Below are 24355 nucleotides of genomic sequence, written 5' to 3'. Positions count from 1 at the left end.
ACTAGCTATAAAAAATAATAACAAATGAGTTTAGCAAGGTTGTAGGATAAACGCTCAATATACAAAAGTCAATAGCATTTCTATATACTGGTGATGAATAATTGAATTTACAAATCAATAGCATTAAAAATGTGAAATATTTAAGCATAAATGAACAAAGATGTGAAAAACCTGGACATTGAAAAGTACAAACAGTGCAGAGTGAAATTAAAGAGGACCTAAACTAATGAGTCAGAAGACTCAGTGTTGTTCGGTTGGTCTATAGATTCAATGCAATCCAAGTGAATATCTCAACAGGGTTCTTTTGTTTTGCATTTTCAAAGAAGTTGTCAAACTGATTCTAAAATTCATATAAAAATGCAAAGGATCTACAATACTCCAATTTTGAAAAATAAGAACACATTTAGGGGACTAGAACTACCTGATTTCGAAATGTCTTACAAAGCTACAATACCTGATTTCGAAATGTCTTACAAAGCTACAATAATGGCATCAAGACAGACAATAAATCAATGGAACAGAAAAAAATAATCAAGTTCCAAATTTTGGACACTCCTCCAGTTGAATATGAATCTATATCTATGCAGTCCCCCTGAATTTGGGTGGCCATATGACCTCTTCAACCTATGAAATGAAGAAGAATCACACTGTGTGTCTCCGAACACTGGTCAGAAAAGATCAAGAAGCATCTACCTAGTTCTCTTGGGATGTTTGCTCACAGAATCTAGAGGAAGCCAACCACAATGTAAAAAGTTTGACCACCTTCTTGCCATGTTTTAAAGGCCACATGTAGGAGATCCAGTTGACAGTTCATCTGAACACCTAGCCAACAGCCAGTATCATCTGCCAGCCAAGTAAGAGAGCTATTTTGGATTCCAGCCCAGATGAATCAAGTAATAACTGCAATCCCAGCTGACATCTGACTCCAAATGAGTAAGACAATTGTCCAGCTGAGCCTATCCTGAATTCTTGACCCATAAACATACTTTATTCAAAATGAAATATTTATTTTAAACCATAGAACTTTATAGTAATTTATTATATAGCAATAGTAACAGAAACAGGGAGCTTTCAGTGAAGTAGTCATATGCCCACCTATTACCATGCATATATAGTAAAGTTCTCCTAGAAATAAATCTGCCCACTTAGACAATGCTTGCTCACAGTTTTTTAGGGTTACACTCAAATATAAATAGCTATCCAAAGACAATAAAACAATGGAATGAGGAAAACAAACCAAAAAAAGAGGACTTTTTTGACTTTTTTTTTGTTTTATTTAAAAAAACAAAAATCATGCCCTGGCTGGTTTTGCTCAGCGGTTAGAGCGTCGGCCCGTGGACCAGATAGTCCCGGGTTCGGTTCCTGCTAAGGGCATGACCTCGGTTACAGTTTGTCCCCAACCCTGGTTGGGATTGTGTGGGTGGCAACCAGTTGATGTGTCTCTCTCACATTGATGTTTTTCTCTCTCTTCCTCCCTCTCTCCCTCCCTCTCTATCTGAGGATAAGTGCAAAAAATGTTCTTGGGTAAGGATAAAAAAAAACAACAACACAGAAAGGTTATGGGTTTGATTCTCGGTCAGGGCACATACCTGGGTTGCGAGCTCAATCTTCTGAAGTACATACAGAAGGCAACCTATTAATATTTCTCTCTCACATCAATGTTTATCTTCCCCTCTTCCTCTCTCTAAGCATGTCCTCGGGTGAGGATTTTTTTTTTTTTAATCGTATTCTCAGAGAGGTGAGAAAATAATCTGCACATAAAAAAATAACAGGCTTCATGAAAAAATAACAGGCTGTATTCGTTTCCTATTGCTGCTATAACAAATTATCGCAAACTTAGTGGCTTAAAACAACACAAATATACCATATGATTCTGTAGGTCAGAAATCCAAAATCAACCTAACTGGGCTGATTCCTCCTGGAGGATCTAGAGGGATAATTCACTTCCTTGCCTCCTAAAGACCTCCTGCATTCTTTGACTCGTGCATGATCCCTTTCCTACAGCATTCCAACCTCTTGCTTCTATCATTGCATTTCTTACTACTGACTGATCCTTCTGCCTCCCTCTTATAAGAACTTTGAGATTACATTATTGGGCCCACCCAGACAACCAAGGAAAATGCCCTTATCTTAAGAGCCTTAACTTCATCACATCTGCAAAGTCCCTTTTATCATGTAAGGTAACATATTCATAGGTTCTGAGGAGTAAGATGCAGATATCTTTGTATATGGAGACAATATTGGAAACCACCAAAAAAGTGTTGAAAATCATTGTTGAATCTGGGGATAGGGACCCAAGGATAGAAGAGGGAATCTTGCAAGTACTCTTTGATTTGCAAAACTATAACCGTGCTTTACTTTGCATAAATATATGTTAATTTAATTAATTTTCATAAATAAAAATGTTATCACATTATATACTTACCCACATAAAACATTAGCTATGATTTTCTTTAAGAGGTTATAATAGGTATTTTCCTTAATTTTTACTTTCATTATTATCCATTATTATCATTATTATAATAAGTACAGAATTAGTTCATAATGAAAAAATTACCTCCTTTTTAAAAATGTATTTATGGCCCTAGTTGGTTTGGCTCAGCATTTAGAACATCAGCCTGCGGTCCAGAGAGATTTGGATTCGGTTCCCACTAAGGGCACGTACTTCAGTTGCAGTTTGTGCCCAGCCCTGGTTGGGTTATGTGGTTGGCAGCCTCTCAATGTGTTCCCTTCACATCAATGTTTCTCTCTCTCTCTCTCTTCCTTTCTCTCCCTCCTACTCTATCTAAACAAAAAATGGAAAAATGTCCTCGAGTGAGGATTAAAAAAAAATTTATTTATGTTTTCAAAGTGAATTCAATTGATAACATAAATAAATAGCCACATGTTCATATCTGTCATATTAAAATACTTTAAAAACTGAGGTAACTACATATGACTAGAATATGATTTTTTTTGTTTCCTGAGAGAATTTTAAAAAATAAAACTATTTAGTCTTTCCGGAGAAGGATAACTGATAGTATCAGTTGACAAGTAACAACTGATTAGCTTGTTAGCAATAACTATTGATATGACATAAACTATTATTTAGAAGTTAGAATTATATAACATTTATGAAGAAGCAACACTTTATTTCAAATAAAAAGTTATTTATTTTCTACAAGGTAAACAAAACAAATAAAAAACCCTCCCGTATATCCTTTTATCTCTAATGATAAGTATATATATATTTAACAAGTAATATGAATAAGAAAGGCTACTGGAGGTTGAAGAAATGATTTTACTTCTTTTCATTCATTTGCCACAAAAATTTATGTTGTGGTCAGGAGCTCAAAGGTGTAGAAAGGTTTTTTAGGAATTATTCTAGGTCTGAAGTTTGCCAATTTTTATTCAGTAATGCCTTTTATGCAGTTTATTCTGGGTCACAAAATGAACTGCAAAGTGAGGACAGAGCAATGAATCAATCTGTCAGGATGGATTGAATCCTGTGTGCAGAACACGTATAGCACCTCTCCTGACTCAAAATGAGTAAAATATTTTTGCAAGAAAGCTGGTCTCAGAAGTATACACAAACTCCTTTTCACATAGGAACTTGCATGATATTGATGATAAACTTTTTATTAAGAGAAAAATATTATGTGGGAAAATTTTCTTTGTTAGGTTTCAGCAAAGCAAAAGTAGAGTATATTGCACTGGATTTGTTACCTATTACTTTAATATCAATATTTAATAAACATTTACTTGATATAGAATAAAGACTAGTTATACAATAAAAATTAGTAGTTATATAATAAAAAGAAAAGAACTATAGATGTCCACAATGTACATGTGAAGAATACACTATACATCAATTAAACCTATGAGAAGTTACAAATGTAACATAATAATTTGGGACAGTTATGGTTATTAGTATGTTCAGGACAAAAACAGTAAAATTGATCAACTCTAAATATGGTCAAAATTTACTGATAAATTGTTTTTATAAAAGAGATCATTTGTCTTGCTTGTCAAATGGGCCTTTTCTTATCATGTGCATTTTGTAGTATTTATAAAAAGAAAAATATGATAATATTAATTATAACTGAATTTAACTGAACTGTTATGTACTTACACTTTTTTAATGTTTCTTAAAAATGTTTTTAGGGAGAGAGAGAGATAGAAACATCAATGTGAGAGAGAAACATCAATCAGCTGCCTCCTGCACCCCCCCCCCACTGGGGATGGAGCCCACAACTGGGGCATGTGCCCTGACCAGGAATCGAGCCAGGACCTCTCAGCCCACGGGACATCACTCAATCCACTGAGCTACACCGGTCAGGTATGTACTTTCACTTCTTCACAAGCAACAGTCCATAGTGGCACTGAATAGGAATAAGTTGAAATATAATATAGGATCTGTTCAATTAAAAAAAATTTTACATTAAAAATTGAATTCAAGTTTGTTAAAAAAATTTTTTCTATCTATCTTCAGATAGAGTGGGAGGGAGGGGGAGAGAGAGAGAGAGAGAAACATTGACATGAGAGGGACACATCGACTGGTTGCCTCCTGCACAACCGTGACCAGAGCCAGGGATGAACCACAAGTGAGGTGCATGCCCTTGACCAGAATCGAACCTGAGACTCTTTGGTCTTTGAGTCGATGCTCTAACAGCTGAGCCAATCCGGCCAGGACAAGTTCATTAAATTTTTTACTCCAATTAAAACTAAATATTTTTGTTAAAAAATTATTGGAATATATACAGAACAATATTTGCACAGTTGTGGCTTCAAATGGATTGACATCATGTCACCCTGTCAACTGGAGAGATTATTGCTGAAAAGTTAAGCTATTGTTAAACAAGAAAGCAAAGTAATTATCTTTAGACTTTTAAGTCAAAGAAATTGTGGAGAAAGGGACGGTATTGATAAGAGAGGAAAGTGATGTCCAGCATGGCTCTAGGACTTTCACCGGCCACGTAGCCAGTTGAAGGTTTCAGCAGGTCCACAACATAGGCCTCCTTTGTTCCAGGCCAGAGCCGTTGCTCTTACAGAATTCTCTGTGATCATCCATGCAGGAAAACCAGGTGCTATCGGCATTGTGAGCATTTCAATTGTCAATAGATATGTATTTATTGCCATTTTTTTGTTCATATTTTTTATCTTTTTCTTCAAGAAGACCCTTTAACATTTCAATTTCTTTATTCTGCAGGAATCTCCCACTAGTTGCAAGATAGTTATCATTCCTATTCCAAGCCCATTAGATGCCAATAGCACTTGCAGATTCTCCCCCCCACCCCAGCTTTATTGAAATGTAATTAGCAAATAACACTGTGTAAGTTTAAATTACCTGCACATTCTTAAATGCCCTCTAGAAAGACAGTATTGCCCTGGTTATTATATTTGTCATCTTTTAAACTGGTTTATATAATGATAAAATTCTGGTTGGTGACATTAGATTTCAAACATCTATGTCCAATTTTAAGAGACAAGATCAAACATAAAAAGATCATGTAAATTTATAATTGATGAATTACGAGAACTTTTTTGTTCTCTAACCCTTTCTATTGAGTAACATTTTCAATTGTTATTACTCTATCTATGCTTTTATATTAAGGAAATGTTATTTTCTTCTAAAATTTCAGGGTCTATATAAACTGACATGTCAAAGTGAGAACCCAATTCTTGGTGTTTATTGATTTTTCACTGACTGACAATATATTAGCCATTGTAGAGAGAAGCCAAATATACGTTAACAATGACCCTTGCTGTAGAAATTTGAGGCTATGCATGAGTAAAATATCAACTGAAAATGGGAAGAAAGGGTGAAAATGGAGGATTTCAAAATGAAAGAAAAAAACAAATTTTACCCCTTCGATATTTTTTTCTAAAGCCAACTTTGACTAGTTCTTGCCCAAATCATCTCTCTTTTGCCAACAAGCATCTTTCTTCCTCCTAAAATACGAAGTAATGGTAGCTCCAGTTTTATTTGAAAACCACCCTTCCCCCATTCTCAGAGTGCTATCTGGAGAGGACGATCCCCCTCTAAGCCTGAGAGCTGTGGGCCCTGAGGTAAGCCAGGCAGTGGGACCCATCCCACCGGCCACCATTCAGGCCTAGGGATACACATAAGTTATCAGAACCAATAAGGGGTGAGAAGACATTCACTGGGGGTGGATTTGATGGTATGAGAAGATGGGTCTTAGAACTCCACCATTACTTGCTCTGATGAGAGGAGCCAACCTGGGGCAAAGCTGACTACAGAGAATGTTAACCCCAAAGAGAGACCCTAAGAAAACAGAGTCTTTAATACAAGCCACACCTAGGGCCAGGCTTCCCTCTAAACGTTGGAGTCTAGTGCTCCATCCACTACCACACCCCTCCTTTGAAACCAGTATGGGCTGGAATGTGACACTTGCATTATAAATATTCATAATGAATACAACATCCCATGTCAGGCCAATTTTCAAGCAGAAGCATGATGTGCAGAAAATGTGATGGTCAGTCTAAAGTACTTTGTAAAATAAGGTGGGAGAACAGTCAGTAGAATTGAGATGTATTGCTTCTAGTTACATAATTGGGCTATTAAGTTTTTATTTGAAAATTCTTTGACTTGCTATTTTGAAGAGCTAAAATGGACACCTATTCAATTTGTCTAAAAATTATATTGTACTTTTTCAACATTACCTGACTTTCAACTACATTCAAAGTAGTAGATAGAATAGATGTTTAATTCTTTGCACTACAGAATCAAAAGGACAAATTATGTTCCTATAGATCTATGAACTCCAATAGTGAGTGTCATCCTCTCCCCCTTGCCCTAAGCCTGGTACTCTGAGAGACCTACACTATGTTTTTTAAAAATAGGGAAAGTGCCCTGGATGATTTGGCTCAGCGGTTAGTGTTGGCCCCGTGGGCATCACGGGTTCAATTCTGATCAAGGGCTTGTGGGAGACAAGCAATCAATGTGTCTCTCTCACATCGATGTTTCACTCTCTCTCCCTCCCTCCTTCCTACTCTATCTGAAGATAAATGGGGAAAAAAGTATCCTCCAGTGAGGATTTTTAAAAAAAGGAAAAGTAATTCGAGTTGACAACTGAATGTTCTACTTTACACTTTTTATTTTTAAGAGGAGGTGATGCTTCAAAGGTTGCAGAATAAAGCTTGTCACTTTTGATTAGGATCAAATCTAGTTCTTCTAGCTGAAAATGAAGTTAGGATTATGTTACTGTTAAAATTCTTTTGAGTAAAATGTATGATTTATGGTAAAAAGTTGTCTTAATATAATGTTAATGTCCAAGGTGATTGGTTAGAATGTGCTTCCCCTGTTCTCGGTTTATCTCCCACCATTTTATTTTTCTCCATTGTCATAGCATGCCACTCAGGGATAAGGGGGTTACTCCGTGTAGCCATATGGGGTTTCCTTCCCTCCTTACCCCCTTCAGTTCCACTTTGTTCTTATTCCTATTCTTTTCCCCATTTTCCTCATCTTCCCACCCTGCCTCCCTTCTTGCTGTTTCCCATTGTCCTTTAGTCTAAGAGAAGAAAGCAGAATTGGTATCTGGGAATAATGAGACGCACTGATGAAAAAAGGGATTCCCTCTCTCTCCCCATCACTGTCCCTGTCCTATCACCACTGAAAGCTTCCAGAAATAGTCTGCACTTATCATTCTTATTTCTCTATCTCACTTTATCTTCTACTTATTATAAACTATCACCTGTATACAGAAAAGCACATAAAATCATATACACACAGTGTACTTATTGCCATTAACTCTTCAACTAACTGTTTGGATTCTGCCCTCATCCTTCCAATGAGCCTACTCTGAAAAGAATCACATGACTTAATTGCAATTACTATATGATAGCTATATTTCATTTTCTAAGTTCTATCTACTTTGTTTTCTAATCTGCTTGATCTTTTTTGTTGTTGCTTCCTATTCCTTGCTCATATTTTAAAGCCTCTCTTTATAGAAACTAAACTTGGCTAAGTTTACATTCTGTACCAATAATTCTAGTCAGTAGAGGCTGAGTGGGCCTGGTACTGCTCTCGGTTTTCTCCTGGCTCTCACTTGCTCTTTGCACCTTCATCTATGGAAATCCGTTGAGGCCTGTGTTGAAGCTGTATTCCTTCAGAGTGGATGTGTGTGTACTTCTACCAGTCTCCTGCAAGCACAACCTTCTTAAATTAATCTTTTTTTTTTCTTTATTGATATTCGAGAAAGAGAGAAAGGGAGAGGGAGAGAGAGATAGAAACATCGATGACAGAGAACATCAACTGGCCGCCTTCTGCATGCCCCCTCTGAGGATCAGGCCCACAACCTAGGCATGTGCCCTGACCGGGAATCGAACCAGCAACCTCTTGGTGCATGGGCCGATGCTCAACCACAGAGCCAAACCAGCCGGGCCTTAAATTAAATTCTTAGTTTGGGGACCACACAGAGTAAATTCATATTGCAAACCTATGTGAAGTGAGCTGATATTACAAATTCTCAGGAAAAATGTTTCTATTCCTCCCACCCAATGCCAAGGTCAAGACAGCAACATTTTCTTACTGCTGATCCTGTTCTACAAGTTTATTCCTAATTCCCTTTCACTAAAGAGGTAGTCTTTTGTGGTCCCAACTGTATGAAAAATTTTCTCCTATCTCTCTGACTTTTATTAAACAATTCTTACTGCAATTACTGTAAATGATGCTCTCCCACTCCTTTCTTGTAAAACCCTTGAGAACAAAATGTTTAACTTAATCATGTATATAGTGCTCATTATGGTATTGATTCATTCTGTTAATCTATATTTATTATGCCAGGACTGTTCAGGTTCCGGATATATAAAAATTGCCAAAGCATTTAAGGTCCCTGCTGTCCTGGAGTTCACTTATTAGAGTACAATTATAAGTATTCAAAAAAGTATTTGTAAAACAAATGAGTGATTCAATAAAGAATAGCAAGAGAAAAGAAGACAAGGAAATTTGAGCCACAAAAGAAGGTATGGTTACAGTTATAGAAATAGCAACAAAAGTGACTGATATAGTTTAAATTAGCTTCCAGCAGAGAGCATTCTAGAACCAAATCTAGGTTCAGAATAAACTGGCTTACCCTGAGTACAGAATTCTAGAAATAGGAAGCTAAACAATCTCCCAACCCCCCCTGCTGTGTTTTTTAATAACTTGCTTTTATCACAGCTCTGCTATGTGTGCTCACATCAGTTAAATGTACAGGCAAATAAGGTAACAATGATGACGGTCAATCTAAATTGAAGTACATCCTCCTTCAAGATTCTTCCTCAAAGGACAGGGACCTGCTCATCTCTCTGCATTTCAATTCCCCTCTTTTATTCTTACTTCTTCAAACATTTATACTTTTGCCTTTCCACTTACTATGTCTTCTCATTCTCGTTTTTTTTCCCTCTAGGTTATCTTGAAATTTCCTGAGTGATAAGGGTGATACTTGTTCTAATGAGATGACTCTTGTTGGACTCCTTTGCGAAGGGGCTGGTTGCTTTGATTAGAAGCTTGGAACTTTTAGCCCCGCCTTCTAGCCTCTGGGGAGGAGGGGGGGCCTGGAGATTAAGTTAATCCTCAATGGCAAAATGCAATCAATCATGCTTACATGATGAAACCTCCATTATAAAACCCTAAGCAACAGGGCTCAGGGAGCTCTAAGTTGGCAAACACATCCATGTGCCAGGAAGGTGGCAACCCAACTCCACAGGGACAGATCTTGTGCTCGGGACCCTTCTGGACCTCACCCTATGTCTTGCTACATCTGATAGCTCTTGGTGTCCTTTATAATAAACTGTAATAGTACTGGGTAAGGAGGTTGTGTGGCCAAGACCCAGCTTTGTAGCCAAGTGAGACAGACGGGTAACCTGGAGACCTGATACCTGCAGGTCGACTCTGAGGTGAGGGCAGTCATGTAGGGAGCCCTGTGGCATCCAACTCTGGGTAGTTAGTGTCAGAACTGTATGTGCTAGCTGGTGTCAGAGAGTTGGAGGAAGTGGTGTTGGGAAAGACACCAGATGTTTGATGTCAAGTGATAGGATAAAAAACCCTCAGGCCCCTACCAAACTTTACACTATTACTTCTTTTTTTTTTTTTTATCCTCATCCGAGGACATTTTCTCCATTTTTTGTACAGACAGAGTGGGAGGGAGAGAGAGGAAGAGAGAGAGAGGGAAACATCGATGTGAAAGGGACACATCAAGTGGCTGCCACCCGCACGACCAACCAGGGCTGGGGACAAACCGCAACCGAGGTACATGCCCTTAGCGGGAACCTAACCCCGGTCTCTCCGGACCGCAGGCCGACACTCTAACCGCTGAGCCAAACCGGCCAGGGCACACTATTACTTCTAATTACATCTTTAATAAACTTCATGTTGAAATCATATTACTTTGTTACTAGAATATGGCCTGCATTCCTCATATTCATTTCCCCATTCCAAAGCAAGCACAATTAATTTCTTCAAGGGCGAGTTTATATCCTACTTGTAATGAGAAATCTTCCCAGATTCTCATCAAAATTTATCTTTCTCTCTCTCATACGTTCATTTCTCACAATGTATCTTTAATCATAGCACTTTCACAGTACTCTGTGTTAGAGTAGACAAGCAATGCACAAGTAACAACAACAAAAAAATATGGAATAGGGACTTTCTATAAGATACCTGACCAGTGCTCCTCAAAATTATCAAAGTCATCAAAAACAAATACATTTTGAGAAACTGTAATAGCCAAGAAGAACGTAAAGAGATATGAAAACTAAATACCATGTGGTATCCTGAGTGGCATTCTGGAACAAAAAAACGGATAGTAGGTTAAAAACTAAGGAAATCTGAATAAATTATAGAAAAACAAATAAAGATCTATTATGGTATAATATGGATAAAACATGTAAACAAGAAAAACATACTATTCTCGAATGATCTAGAAACTCTTACCAAGATTAATTTACATACAAATATAATTTAGAAATATGGACAGTAAAACCATTATTTGGCCCCAATTTGACAGCTCTATAACTTATTTTATATATTTAAATAAAATAAAGCAGCATGTCTTTTAAAAAATGTAGTAACTAAAAAGATTACCTTTTCTCCTAAATTAGTAAAACATGTGTGTGTGCATGAGCAATTAATAGTATTATGAAATAAGACTACTTAAAGCTAGATTATCCCTTTAATATCCAACTCTTGAATATTCATATGTAATATATAATTATGCTTTTATAAATATAAATCTTATATGGAAACTTTTCATATGCACCATTAATTTTAGTTTCACTTTCAAAAGGAAGGCAAGATTTACACAAAACATAGAATCTAAAAGACATCATTATTTTACATACCATTCAGAAAGACAAAAATATATTCTCAATGGTAAGTAAAATAATCAACTATAATTGTAAGATGCTATTGGTTGTAAGAAGTATCCCGATTTCACAGGTATTAAAATGTGCCTCTTTTTTTTTTTTTTTTTTTTATCCTCACCCAAGGACATTTTTCCATTTTTGTTCAGATAGAGTGGGAGAGAGAGAGAGGAAAAGAGAGAGAGAGAGAGACATCTACATGAAAGGCACACATCGAGTGGCTGCCTCCCGCATGACCCCAACCGGGGCCAGGGACAAACTGCAACCGAGGTACGTGCCCTTAGCAGAAATCAAACCCAGGTCTCTCTGGACCACAGGCCCACGCTCTAAATGCTTACCCAAACAGGCCAGAGCTAAAATGTGTCTCTTTAGAATCAATGAAATGTAGTAGTTTTTCTCATAGAAGAAACATTGTTATTATATGCTGTACCAATTTAACTGACAACTCTAATTTACAGTACTGAATATCTGTACAGTGTAGGGAAAAAAATAAAAACACAAAACCCTGCACTGCCTACTTTATAGAAAAGTAATTTAAGTATTTATGTGCTAAAGGTGAAATGATTTATTTCTAAGGGGACACGAACTCCCCCCAAATATTTAAATTGGCAAATGGCCCCAAAAAGCAGATAACAGAAAATGGAAATGCTATCCCTACATATTGTCCCACAATAACAGTAATGTTTAAAAATATAATCGTACTTTGTGAGTCAGGTTTGTGTTGTAATTACTATATTGAAATAGCTTAAAGTATGTTAGTTTGGCTTAGATCACACTGATTATCAAAACTCCTATTAAATTCAACTTTTAAATTAATTTTTGAAGCCAAAAAGAATTTTAAAATATCTAGCTTCTCTGTCATCATACATTAACATATCAAGTTTATGTGCACAACCTCAGCCATTTCATTAAAAAACAAAGAATCTTTATACAACTTTATCTTCTTCTATGACTTTTAAAAAAACTTAATTTCTTCGGTAGATGAAGAAAATTGTTTGCCTTAAGTTTACTTGGTCTTGTTTTAGGCTCAAAAGTAATTGTGTTTTCTTTGTAAATAAGTTCCAGAAGATCAACATATTCTGAAATGTAGGAAAGAATTAGGTGTCATTTCTATTTGTTTTGGAAGAAATTAGATATGACTTAGTTACTAGAACAGCTGTTAAGATTATCTTGACAACAAAAACAATTTTTACAGAGATTACTTCATAGGTTAATGAGGCTGAGTTGTACAATCAATTTTTCTCTCCTGACTTATAAAAAAGTTGAATGTTACAAAATCTCACTGATTTTTTTTAATATCTGTATAGTAACTCTGATACATCAGATCCCTCTGAGATTTAATTAGTTACAGTGGTAATAACTGATAATCTCATTACAGCTATGAAAAAAAATCCCAAAGGTCGATGTTCAAAGTTCTAAGGATATTCATAAACCCCAACTAAAGTTCCATAAAGGAGCTACACTAAATATGTTTATATCCATCATTAGGTTGGCCACAAATGCGAAAGACAGGGTGCCTTGTCTATTTCATTATGCATTTATAACATCTTTTGTATCTGGTTTTCCAAATTATACTAAACAAATATGTTCTTGACATGGGCCTGTGAGCCAGGCAGGCTTGGAACTTGGGACAACCTGGATCAGGAGAAACAGTGAGGTGCTGGGAACATGGATGGACTCTGGCACCACCCCCCAACCCCCTCCCCACCCCCCCACCCCCACCCCCACACACACACAAGCAGAGAGGTTTCTATGGGGAAAGGATGTTAGCCACCCAGGTGACCTGTGGAGGTGTGGTTAAATCCACCCTCCAGCCCCAGGCCTGATCTTTTGATCAGAAGGGAATTCAAAGATGCCTTCATAATGACGGTGTTTGTCAGCTGCATGGAGCTTCATTCAAGCATTTTCTGAGCCTGATGAATTTACGGAGATATTCAGCTGCCTGGGGAATAACCCTAGTGGAAGCAATCTCTGGAATTACACCTAGCACATTTCTGGATGCTAAAAATGGTCTTAAGGAAGGCCTTGGCTGAGAGCCTCGTGGATTCCTGCAGCCTGGATGCCCATGGGGGAGCAGATGACAACCACAGCTTCTTTTGAGGGCTGGGATCTCTGTCCTTGTCTCAGCCAGGAATGTTTGGTTGGGTCTCTGCCAGCTCCCTTTGGGGGGTCCCTCTGAAATGGGTGAAGTACTATAGTTCACAGGATTGGTACTGAGGGTCACAAAATAGACATTGATTTGTAGATCACCCAGCATTGTGCCAGGCACACAGCCAACATTCAGCACACAAACTGAGAGTATTCCTTCTTCTCCAGGACAGATAGAATTTCAGTAAGGGACTTCCTGCCTGTGTCAAGGCAGCAGGTGCTGCGCTGGGCTCTAGGATGAAGATGGATTGAGACTGCAGTGTAGTCCTTGGAGGCTCACTGTCTGAAAGGAGCCCGTGCCCTTGGTCATTAGGTCACATTATCTGGAGCTGGGAAAAGCATTTCAGTCCCTTCTTGGCCCCTGGTGACTGTATGAACTTAAACACTTCAACTCCCTTCTCTGGGTCACCGGTAGGGAAACCATCATTGATTGCTCTTCTAAATGGAAACACTTAAGAGTAAAGGGCCACTCTAACACTTACTCTGGGACAACCAGTGGAAACCGGAACATTGCTAGGCAAACCGGACCTAGGGACCCCAGGACACATCAGTTAGATGGGGGACAATGCTGCTATCACTGCTGGTGCTGCTTGGTGACTGGGCGACAAAGTCTGCCCCTCCAGGTTCCCCACCGCATTTGCACAGGCTTCTGGGATATAAGCTCATCGCCACACCCACATGCCTTCGGCCACTCGGAAGAACCCATCTCTTTGAGCCCTACTGTCCCAAACTGCAGCTGGACCAGGCCCCAACTGTTTTTTTTTGTTTGTTTATTTTTGGGATGGGCCCCTGTGACGATTGACAGCATACTCTGTAGTCCTAGGAACCCGGGGAACTTACAACTGCCCCCTTATGTATACAGACATCCCAGCCAGCATTTCCAATGATGAAGCAATGCCCTAGACCTCAACAGAGGTGCCCAAGACCCCTGGAGGTCTGCTCAGAGTCACTGGAAGAAAGGGCTGTGGCTCTTTGACAAGCCTGGAGACCACGAGTTCTCAATGAACAGTCATAGGATTGCTTAATAATTGCTGTTTGTGAGTGCTTGGAATGTGTCCGTTTAACCAACCCTTTTACATTGGAAGAACCTGAGATTCAGAGCAGTCCAGAAAGCTGCCAAGGTTATCTAGGGAGAAAGCAGAGAAGCTGGTGTCTGCACTCCAATCTGTTAGCCTTCAACAACCCTCCTTCTGCTTGTGTTTCTCAAAGTACTCCAATGAGGTATGTAAGATGATTTTAGGTTACGGATGGTCAAGTTGTAAAAAAAAAAAATTAATTTACTTTAACTTGAACAAGAAAAAGACCACAATGGGCACACAAGGCCTGTGATGTTGCAGATATTTTTGCTTAGGCTGTAAAGTATATATGGAAATGAGAAAAGGTCAACTTTGTGAAAACCCTAAGGTGAGCCCATCCTGAAGAGGGCTGCATTTGGAGTGCAGGTTGTAGTTTTCATTTGTAAAGACTTCATGCCGGACCCAGAGTGCCTCTCAGCCTGTGTCCTGCTCCACAGTAGCTGTGCCTGTTAGCCCAGCACGATCCTCCCAGGACAAGAGCATCATTATAATGTTAAAATTCTGCATGGATTGACTGGGGTTACTGATCTGGGCCCTGCTGACTCTATATATTTATTGAGCACTCAGAGTTTCCCAATCAATACCTGTATTCCTCTAAGAATGAATTATAAAATAGTACATACCACCATACAATTTTTTAAGTATACTTAGTTGCAAAACACTTTACATTTGGTCTGAGAACTGTTAGTCTTTCAGTTCAAATCCACTAAAAAATATGCACTTTTATAAATGGTAACCGATAGCCAAAATCTGTGGATATTGTCTTTAAGGTACACAGTCAAATGACAACACATTATTTTTATGCTTCTCAAACTAGGATACATACAAGGAACATGTGGTAACCTAAGATAACATGATTCATCTTCCTGGAGGATGCAGTTCATGTATTACAAACCCCGGAAGGTGAAAGATTCTTGTATTACAATTAATTATGGAATCAATACAGTTTATACTAGCACTTATGATAAAATAGCATCAAATCACTTCATTGTCATGATTGAAGGAAGTTTGAGTACTTGAAAAAACGCAAAAAGCTCTGAAAAGCAAAGCGGGATTTGAATGCAGGCGTACCTTCTTTTGCTGAGCTTCGTTTTCTGCACTTCGCAGGTTTTACGAACGGAAGGCAGGACCTCCACCAGCGAAGGCAGTACAGCCTGCTTTATTGTGCTACTCACTTTATTGTGCTGGTCTGCAACTGAACCCGCAATATCTCCAGGGTGTGCCTCTGTGGCTGGGACAAATTACTACAACCAGGGTCTGCTGTGACATTTTGCTCTGAGTTTCTGATTGTGTTCCTTTAGTTTGATAAAATATTTCAAGTGTCCTACTTACTGCTATCTTATCTACTTTAAAGGTAATTTATTACTTAAGTGAATTATGCCAATATTAGTCACATAAATTCTTTTATGAACAATGCCAATATCTATTTATTGTATTAGCAGAAGCAAAGAAATTACAATTCCATTCTTATTTTCTTTTATAATCCAACCTAAGATGTCTTACACAAACCTGCATACCTCATTGTGCCTAGCAGAAGATGGTCAGGATATTATTTCTAAATTGGATTAACCTTTCATTTTCCACTGAAATAAATATTATTGTATTTCAATGGAAACTAGTTCCTGGTATCTCTTTGATCTCACTTCTATCTAAAGGGTTTACCCAGTGCAGCAACATCATGGATGAGTCACACACTAGATCTCTTTCGCTTAATTCTGAATCTCCCAATTTCTGCAACTCAGCAACCGCAGCTAACACTCAGAGAGGACTTATTCTGAGTCAGGACCGGATCGAAGTCCCTATTAAAATCCATATAGTTACTCATTTACTCCTAACAGCCCCCCCCCCCCAGGTCAGGTACTATTCCTATTTTACAGGCAGATTAAGTAACTTGCCCATGGTCACACAGCAGCCGATGCTGTTCTACAGTGCCTTTCTCATGTTGTTTCATGTCAGCCCACGGATCATGGGATGGTTCCACAAGTTATATGATGCTTATATTCTCCATATTTCCAACAGAAAAATGGGCTATCTGAAAGCAAATTACATACTTTGTAAGCTTAGAAGTGTTACATAAATATCAAATAGCTTATTAAAGAGAAAAACTATTGACACATCTATACTAATAAAGGATAAAAATGACAGATAATAAAATTTAACCCTTACCTCTTCTAGTCACAGTGGTTTGGGAACTGAAATCTATGTCTTTGGAATAGGAACGGTATTCTTTCCATTATGAAGAAACTCTCCCTACTGTCAAATGGAATAAAGCTGCAGTACTAGCCCTAGGGATATCTTAACCTATTTCTTCTTCCTTCATTATACTCAGAGATGGTCAATCTGAATTGTTGAGTGCCCAAATACTGCTGACATAAAATGTCGTACTGAAGGCTCAAGCCTGTTTTCCTTTAGTTCTCTGCTTTCACAGTGAAATATTTCAAGCATAATCTTTGCTGAGTGCTCAGATGTCCAGCAGGTAGGAAAATCATGAAAATGAAAAGTTACCCCAACATATTTCAATTTGGAAACTGAAGTTCATAGAAAGTCATACACATTTAATTTAAGTAAGATTTATTGATTGCCTATAGTGTGCATGGTCCTCTGTTAGACAAAATTAAATTCAGGCACAAAACAGACACAAGATCCCTGGCCTCAGGAACCTTATGATCTAGTTAGTATAACACAGATTAGAAACAAAAGACAATTTACATGTCAATGCTCGCTTACTAGAACTGGCATTTAAGAGCAGTTATTTAAGTAATCCAAAATGGCATCTAATCCTAAAATCGTTTATAAAATGTATTTGGCCTTGAAATCCATAGCACTTCAAGCAAGATAATTAAGTTCCACTGCAGATAGAGTTACAAATACACTGACACCCATAAGAGCATTATTAATGATTTTTGTTATTTTGGATCTTCTGTTTTCTTCTTATTACCGTCCGCAGCCTCCGTAATACAAGTTTATCTGACAGAAGCATGTCATCTTGTTGTTCTAGATAATCCAGTAAATTTTCTGTCCATTCAAGTGCAGCTTTGTGGCTAATGTGCTTCTCTGGATTCACTTCTGTTTTTCTAGTCTTGTTGGAAGGCTTTAGCTCAGCAGGCCTGGTCTGGTCCTCAGCACCTTCACTGTCAGTTAACACCTGACAGCTTGAGTCATTACTCCGAGAGTCAAACCATTGATCAATATCCTCAATGTTAACGTGTTCACAGTCTTCTGTGTTCTGTAAAACTGTTGCTAAATTAGCTGCTAAAATGGCTCCTTCATCAATGTTCATACCTGAATTCTCTTCATCACCAGGGAAAAGTTTTTTCCAAGCTTTGGTTATGGTACTTGATTTTACCATGTTCCAAGCTCTTGATACTTCATAAATTGCATCCAACACTGTCAAATTCTTCCAAAACATTTTTGGGTCAATTCCTTCATCCATGTATTTCTGGAGAAGCCCTGCTCGGTAATATCTTTTTACTGTGGCTAGAACTCCCTGATTCATAGGTTGAATTAGACTTGTGACATTGGGTGGCAGGTATTTCACGATGATTCTGCCATCATCTGAACTCAACAATTCTTCATTTGGATGTGCTGGGGGAAAGTCCAAAAGAAGCACGGCTTTTTCTAGAAGCCCCTTGGATTTCAAATGCTTCTGTACCTGTGGCACGAAGTATTTTTCAAACCACTGTCTGAAAACAGAATGTTCTATCCACGCACTTTTTTGACTGAAATAAGTGACAGGAAAGTTTGAAAGGTCAGCTCCTTTGAATGCACGAGGTCTTTTTGCTTTTCCCACAACACAGAGATTAAGTTTGTGTAAACCTGTGGCATTTGCACAACACATAATAATAATTCTCTCTCTGCTTGACCTATAACCAGAAGTATTTTGCTCAGTTTCAAGAACGAAGGTCCTGGATGGTAAACATTTCCAGAACAATCCAGTTTGATCAGCACCATAAATTTGCTCTGGTTGTAGATTCTCTCGCTCAACAAATTCCTGAAAGTTACCACAGAATTCACTGGCAGCAGTTTCATCTCCTTTTAATTTTGTTCCTTTACCAGCAGCCTTGGGAATACCGTGGCGCTGCTTAAATCGAGTGAGCCAGCCAGATGATGCGTTAAAATCACCTTCCATCCCTAAAGCATCAAAAAAGAACTTGGCTTGTTTTGCACAAATCGTCCCGGACACTGGCACCCCATCCATTTTCTGTTGGTTAAACCACTCGATCATAACTCTGTCAAGTTCCTCATATGTTGATGACTTCATAGATTTACGTTTGGATACCCCACTTGTAGGATCTGAATTGTTTGCATAGTTTATTATCCTTTCTTTGTTCTTTTTAATATCGCGAACTGTGGATTCACCAATTCCATACACCACAGAAAGTTTTTTGAAAGAAATGCCTTCCTCAAGTTTCTTAATGATGTCAAGCTTGTCCTTAATTGTCAACACCACGCGCTTACGTTTCCCCAACATTTTAACGTCCAATATTTTAGGCGATTATTAGACCAAGATATTTAACAACTTAAACTTGAACACAATGTGACTTGAAAATGGAGTTTAAAAATCCCTTCCCTGTTTCCTAGGACCTCGATGGATAGTGTGCTGGCCAATTTCCAGGCAAGGCCAACGTGACTCTCACTTTGCGGTTTCACAAAATTCCCTCAACAAGGACTAGTTCCAGTTAACCCTATCTTCTATCTTTCTTTCTCCCCATTTAGTTCAATGTCTTTTCATGAACTACAAACTCAGTGGAGATTGCAACAATACTGTACCAGCAAGGCCTCTAAAACAGTCTTATTGCTACTCAATTCTTCTTGAACGTCATTACAGGTGACGTTATTTGCAAAAGCACTAAGGCTCAGGTAGGATTATTTGGGGAAATGTGCTGGAGAATAAATAGTTTAAGAGAGGACTTGCATACTTGACACATAGGAAAATATAATGGGAAAACTCATCCCCTGACTGTTCTTTCTCAGGCAGTGCATTGTATGGGATGCTGCCTCTTCCAGGCAAGATCTGTTACAGGTTACACAAGTGAGTGGTTATGAAAATCATAAGCAAGCAAAGTAAGGCAGGCTGGACAGGAGTGAGCGGTGCAAATAAGGCGAAGGTGGACAGGCAGAAAACTGTACATTAACACGACACAAACTTATACCTAATGTATTTAACAACTGGAAAGGAAAAAGGGTAGACAATAGGTGGTGTCACGTGATTAAAGAAAGCGTCAGAAAACTTCATTGGTGGAAATCAGGACTCATGGTAGAGGGTAGAGGGTGGAAGCCTCAGTGATGATTATACAATAATCCCGGTGAAGGATGATCCTCGATGGGCCAACAGAAGTACTGCGGTTCCTGTGGGGGGCTGTAGAGGTACTTGGAGCCTCCGAAACCTAAAGGAAAATACCAAAAACATTTTGTTTTTTCAATACCAGGGTCTGTGGCACTACCCACATTTACCCTGAAACTATGTTGAGAAAATTAGCGTCTCCTATCAATGTGACGGCTAAATACGACAAATAATGCCTGTAGGCATTATCTGAAGTGACAGAGAGCGGGACCTGAATTGCCTACCTCCTGAAATTAAGAGGTCAGAGTGAAGCGGTGTGAGCGAGGGCCTCTCCCCGCAGGGCGAGCTCCGGCGCGGGACGTCTGTGCTCACGCGGAGGGAGCCCGGGTTCGTCCGTGGCCGCCGGCGACCAGGGTGTCACCGCCGCAGCCAGCGGGCGAGCGGGCGGCTGCTCGGCGCACGGGACGCCAGTCCGCGGACGGGGGGCATCGCTCTCCGCCTGCCTGCGCAGCGCCAGACCGCCCCGAGAGCAAATGGAGTCTCTGGAGGGAGGTTGACACTGGTGGCGCGGCGGCAGCCAGGAGCGAGCGTCGCCGCCGGAGCCGGAAGGCGGGGGATTAGGGTGCACGCGCGCGCCCCCGCAGGAACGTTGTGTCGCGAGCGGGCGGGGCCTGAGCGGGCGAGCGCGCGGCCGCGGGCGGGGTCGCTGGCGAGCGGGCGGGAGGGGGCGGGGCCGGCGGCTGCGGCGACTCTAGGTGCCGCGTGGGTTCTGCTAATGGCCCGACTTCTGCAACCCGGCGACTGCCTCACCGACCAGCAGGGGGCGGTAGAGGCTCGCCCTAGTTGGCCCTCCTTCCAGGGGGCCGGGTCTGAGAATAAAGCTTCCTCCATGCTCAGGTGGAATAAAATGTGCACCTTTTGAGGGCTCGCGAGAAAGCTGAGCATCCTCAGGTGTCTGGAGCCGGATGAAAACGGGGTCGGGCGAGCGCACGTGGAGCGTGTTTACAAATAGCGGCCCCCGCGCCTGCGCCTCGTAGCGCTCGCCAGTCCGCACTGGCCAGGCTGGAGCAGGAATCATGAGCCACGGTAGGAGCGAGTGGACGCGGCAGCTGGCCCACGGCAGGGAGGCTGGCTCCTGGTGGGAACCGGGCTCAGGAGAGGAGCTGGGGCTTACACTCAGCACCACTCACCCGATCAAGTCCTGCGTGGCTGGGGCGCAGCGGGGCACGGGCGCTCAAGCTGGTAATGGTTCTCTCCTCTTCGGTGGGAGGCTCTAGGGTTGAAGTCATAGCCTCTGTAGAATTGGACCTTGTGCAAAACCTACTGCGCTTGGGAAACGTGTGAGCTTGTGGGAGGCTCCCTCGTGACTTTCCTGCCGCCCCTTTACTCCCCTTGCTTCTCAGTAGTACTAAGGAAATTGCAGTTTGACAAAGATGCCCTTGATTTGTTTTAAACATATGGAGTTTTTATTTTGGCATTTTAAATGGAGTGGATGTCATGCCAGCACCTGTGCACTAATAACCCCTGCGACGAGTGCCTTCTCCACACGCCCGGCCCTTGAGCCTTTTTGGGAGAGGGGAGCGGCTGCCCCCTCGTCCAGCAGCACCTGTTGACCGAGGAAACGCCGTTAGCCTTTTCTTCTGTTTTATATACCTTGAAGAGTGGGAAGATTTGTTACGTTTTACTAGCATACGAACATAAATGACGAACCGTTTTCCTTAACACAGAGTAAGGGCATAGTAATAGGTCATTTATTTGCAAAATCCATATTGTTGCTTGAATGTTTCAAAAAGGAACTGACCTGAGCATTCATACTGCAGAAAAGAGATGTTGAGTCTAAGCCTTGTAACTATTTAACGCCCCCGCCCAAATTGCTCAATTGCCTTCCTCAAAATCACAACTTTCGCCTACTAGGCATGATGGAAAAATCTTTGGTCGCCTGGCTATTCTGTGAAGTTAGTTATACGTGGGTTTTTACAAATGCCTGTTTTTCCTGAAGGTAAATCTTCCTCTCCCTCCTCCCCATATCAATTAGTTTCTGCAGTCTTGGTTGACTATTTTGGATAAAATACAGCTTCATGCTAGCTTTATATCACTTTTTAAAGTTTGTCTCTTTACCTTGATATTTGTAAGAAGCATGAAAACGTTAGTATCTGATACAACCCGTTGTATCTCCTCCATAAGGGAAGAGAGCTGACATTTACTGACCGCCAACCAAAGGACATGGCCTGTGACCATATGTTAGCAGCCTGGCTTTGGCCCTACCCCTCCAGACTATTGCGGTCACTCTGTCTCATGATATTTAAATAAAATAATCCTGCTGCTTATCTCTGTCTCCCAATATCTTTGAGGTTTAATTTTCTTCCAGATAATCACTTGCATTGTTTCTCTGTTTCTGCTGAATTCCCCAGGTTGCTGGTGTCGTATCTCTTATAGCTGTTCCCTTTTCATCACTTTGTGTAAATTCAAATCTGGAACACAGCTCACCTTCCTTGATTTCCTCAAAACACTGCTTCACACAAGGCAGTTGTAATTAAAAGATGTTTAATAAGACTTTACCCAAGACAGCTGTGTTTGTATGAGGTAGTTTTGTCCAACAAACTTTTTCCTGTTGGGAGGAGGGTAATATGTGGCAGATTTATATTGGAGTATAAGAGCGAGGGTACCTTAAAATAGAATTCGGGGCATCTTTGTTTTATTAAGAGACTGGTTAACAACAGGGAACTTCTTACCAGTTTTTCTCTTTAGGTAACAGTCTCTCCTTTCTCTTCCCTGCATTTTGTCCCCTTTCTCCTTCCCTCTCAGCTGCTTGTGAAATCTTAAGATTCGTGTTACTTTATTATGCAGAGCAATTTTGTATTCTTTATTTTTCTTCTAACAGCCCCTTACTGTTTGCTGTGGTTTATTCTCTAATCAAAAGACATTTCACTCCTTGGGCAATTCTGCCACCAGTATTTCTTTCCTTCTCTCTTAATCTTTCCAACAGTACTATGGGGGCGATGACACTTCTCTTTTATGTACACGAAAACAAAGGCTAAATAAAGTATATGAATGTATTGAATGTAGGTGGCAGAATGAAATCTGGGCCAAGTCTGTCAGGCTTTAAAGCACCATGCTGTGCCCACACTGTCATAATCAAGGTATTTAACTCAAAGACATGAAAAGAAGAAAAAGTATATTATGATTATTTATGCATGATTAAAATTGCCATTTATTAAAATTGCATTTTGACATTAACCTACCAAAATGGCATTCTAGTAGTGAGGGCACGTTAAGTCTGAAAGGTATTTATCAGACTAAGCATCTGGTTCATTGGAATGCGGGTTTTCTGAAAACTACTTCCAGTCAACTGAAAGTAGCTTATGTTTCTCACGATTATAAGCTCTAAATTCCCTTTTCTGCCGGGATAATATGGGTACAAGTACATTATGTGGCCTCACTTTCAGTAGTATTCTTTATTCACAATAGTTTTTTTAAAAGAATAGTGCATCTCTTGGTAAATTCTTAATTTTAAAGGAATTGTTTGTTTATCTTTTTTACTTTGGGGGAGTTTGTTTTGTTTTTTGTTTTTGATTCTGGGGTTTCATTGGCTTGAAAAACCAATGATTTCCACAAAAATAATTTACTGTCACCTACTTTAAAAGACTTGCCCTGGCCGGTTTGGTTCAGCGGTTAGAGCGTCGGCCTGCGGTCCTGAGAGACCCGGGTTCGGTTCCCTCTAAGGGCATGTTCCTCGGTTGCAGTTTGTCCCCGGCCCTGGTTGGTTGTGTGGGTGGCAGCCACTCGATGTGTTCCTTTCACATCGATGTTTCTCTCTCTCTCTCTGTTCCTCTCTCTCCTTCCCACTCTACCTGAACAAAAAATGGAAAAATGTCCTCGGGTGAGGATTAAAAAAAATAAATAAATAAAAGACTTGAAATTTTGAGGGGCATTTTTCAACTAAAATACTTGTTTTTCTTTGTGTGTGTGTGTGTGTGTGTGTTTTAGGGCAAACATAGTGTGTATCTTAGGGCAAACAGTTGTCATCAGTAAATTGAAAGCTTGTTCTTTGAAGTCTCCTTTGACTATAAAGGCGACAGTTATTTTGTATTATAGACAAGAGCCCAAATTATTCATTTTTAATGTAAAAAATTCCCTTTTAAGATGGTTAACGTTGGAAACATTTTCCACTTGAAAACTTCTGGACACAAGTGAAAAATCAGATTACTCATTGGAAAATCTCATATATTTTCTAAAATATTAACATGATATTGGAATATAATGATGTCGTATACTCTTGAGTCATATAGATGCCAGTAGGGGACTTTTAAACTTGTTTTCTGTGTTTGCTTGGTGGCTAGCAGTAGGTTTTCAGTTGATTGGCAGCATAAACAAAGAGAGAAAAAAATGAGTTCTTAGGAGAGTAGAAAATACTTAACAGGATCAAAAAATAAAAATTGCTGTCAGAAATGTTTAAGAATGAGTTAGACTTGGTTCCTGAAAAACGTGTGGATAAAAATGGAAG

At 39.7% G+C, this 24355-nt stretch overlaps 1 protein-coding gene across 1 annotated transcript; it reads right to left on the bottom strand.

Annotated features, from left to right (window-relative positions):
- Positions 1-17137: 17137 nt before the first annotated feature.
- On the bottom strand, positions 17138-20253 carry TIGD2 (tigger transposable element derived 2). Its single transcript, XM_036247365.1, has 2 exons — positions 20136-20253; positions 17138-19954 (listed from the first exon to the last, which is right to left on the bottom strand). The coding sequence occupies exon 2, from the start codon at positions 19036-19038 to the stop codon at positions 17461-17463; it is 1578 nt and encodes a 525-aa protein (XP_036103258.1). The 5' UTR covers positions 19039-19954; positions 20136-20253; the 3' UTR covers positions 17138-17460.
- Between the last annotated feature and the right edge of the window lie 4102 nt (positions 20254-24355).

The sequence above is a fragment of the Molossus molossus genome, unplaced genomic scaffold, assembly GCF_014108415.1.
Source record: "Molossus molossus isolate mMolMol1 unplaced genomic scaffold, mMolMol1.p scaffold_m16_p_1, whole genome shotgun sequence".
In the NCBI taxonomy this organism is placed as follows: Eukaryota; Metazoa; Chordata; class Mammalia; order Chiroptera; family Molossidae; genus Molossus; species Molossus molossus.
The sequence above is the reverse complement of the archived record's forward strand: the minus strand, read 5'-3'. Positions and strand labels throughout refer to the sequence as shown.

Excerpts from the sequence above, each read along its gene's own strand:
- TIGD2 (XM_036247365.1), bottom strand. The coding sequence starts at position 19,038 with ATGTTGGGGAAACGTAAGCGCGTGGTGTTGACAATTAAGGACAAGCTT.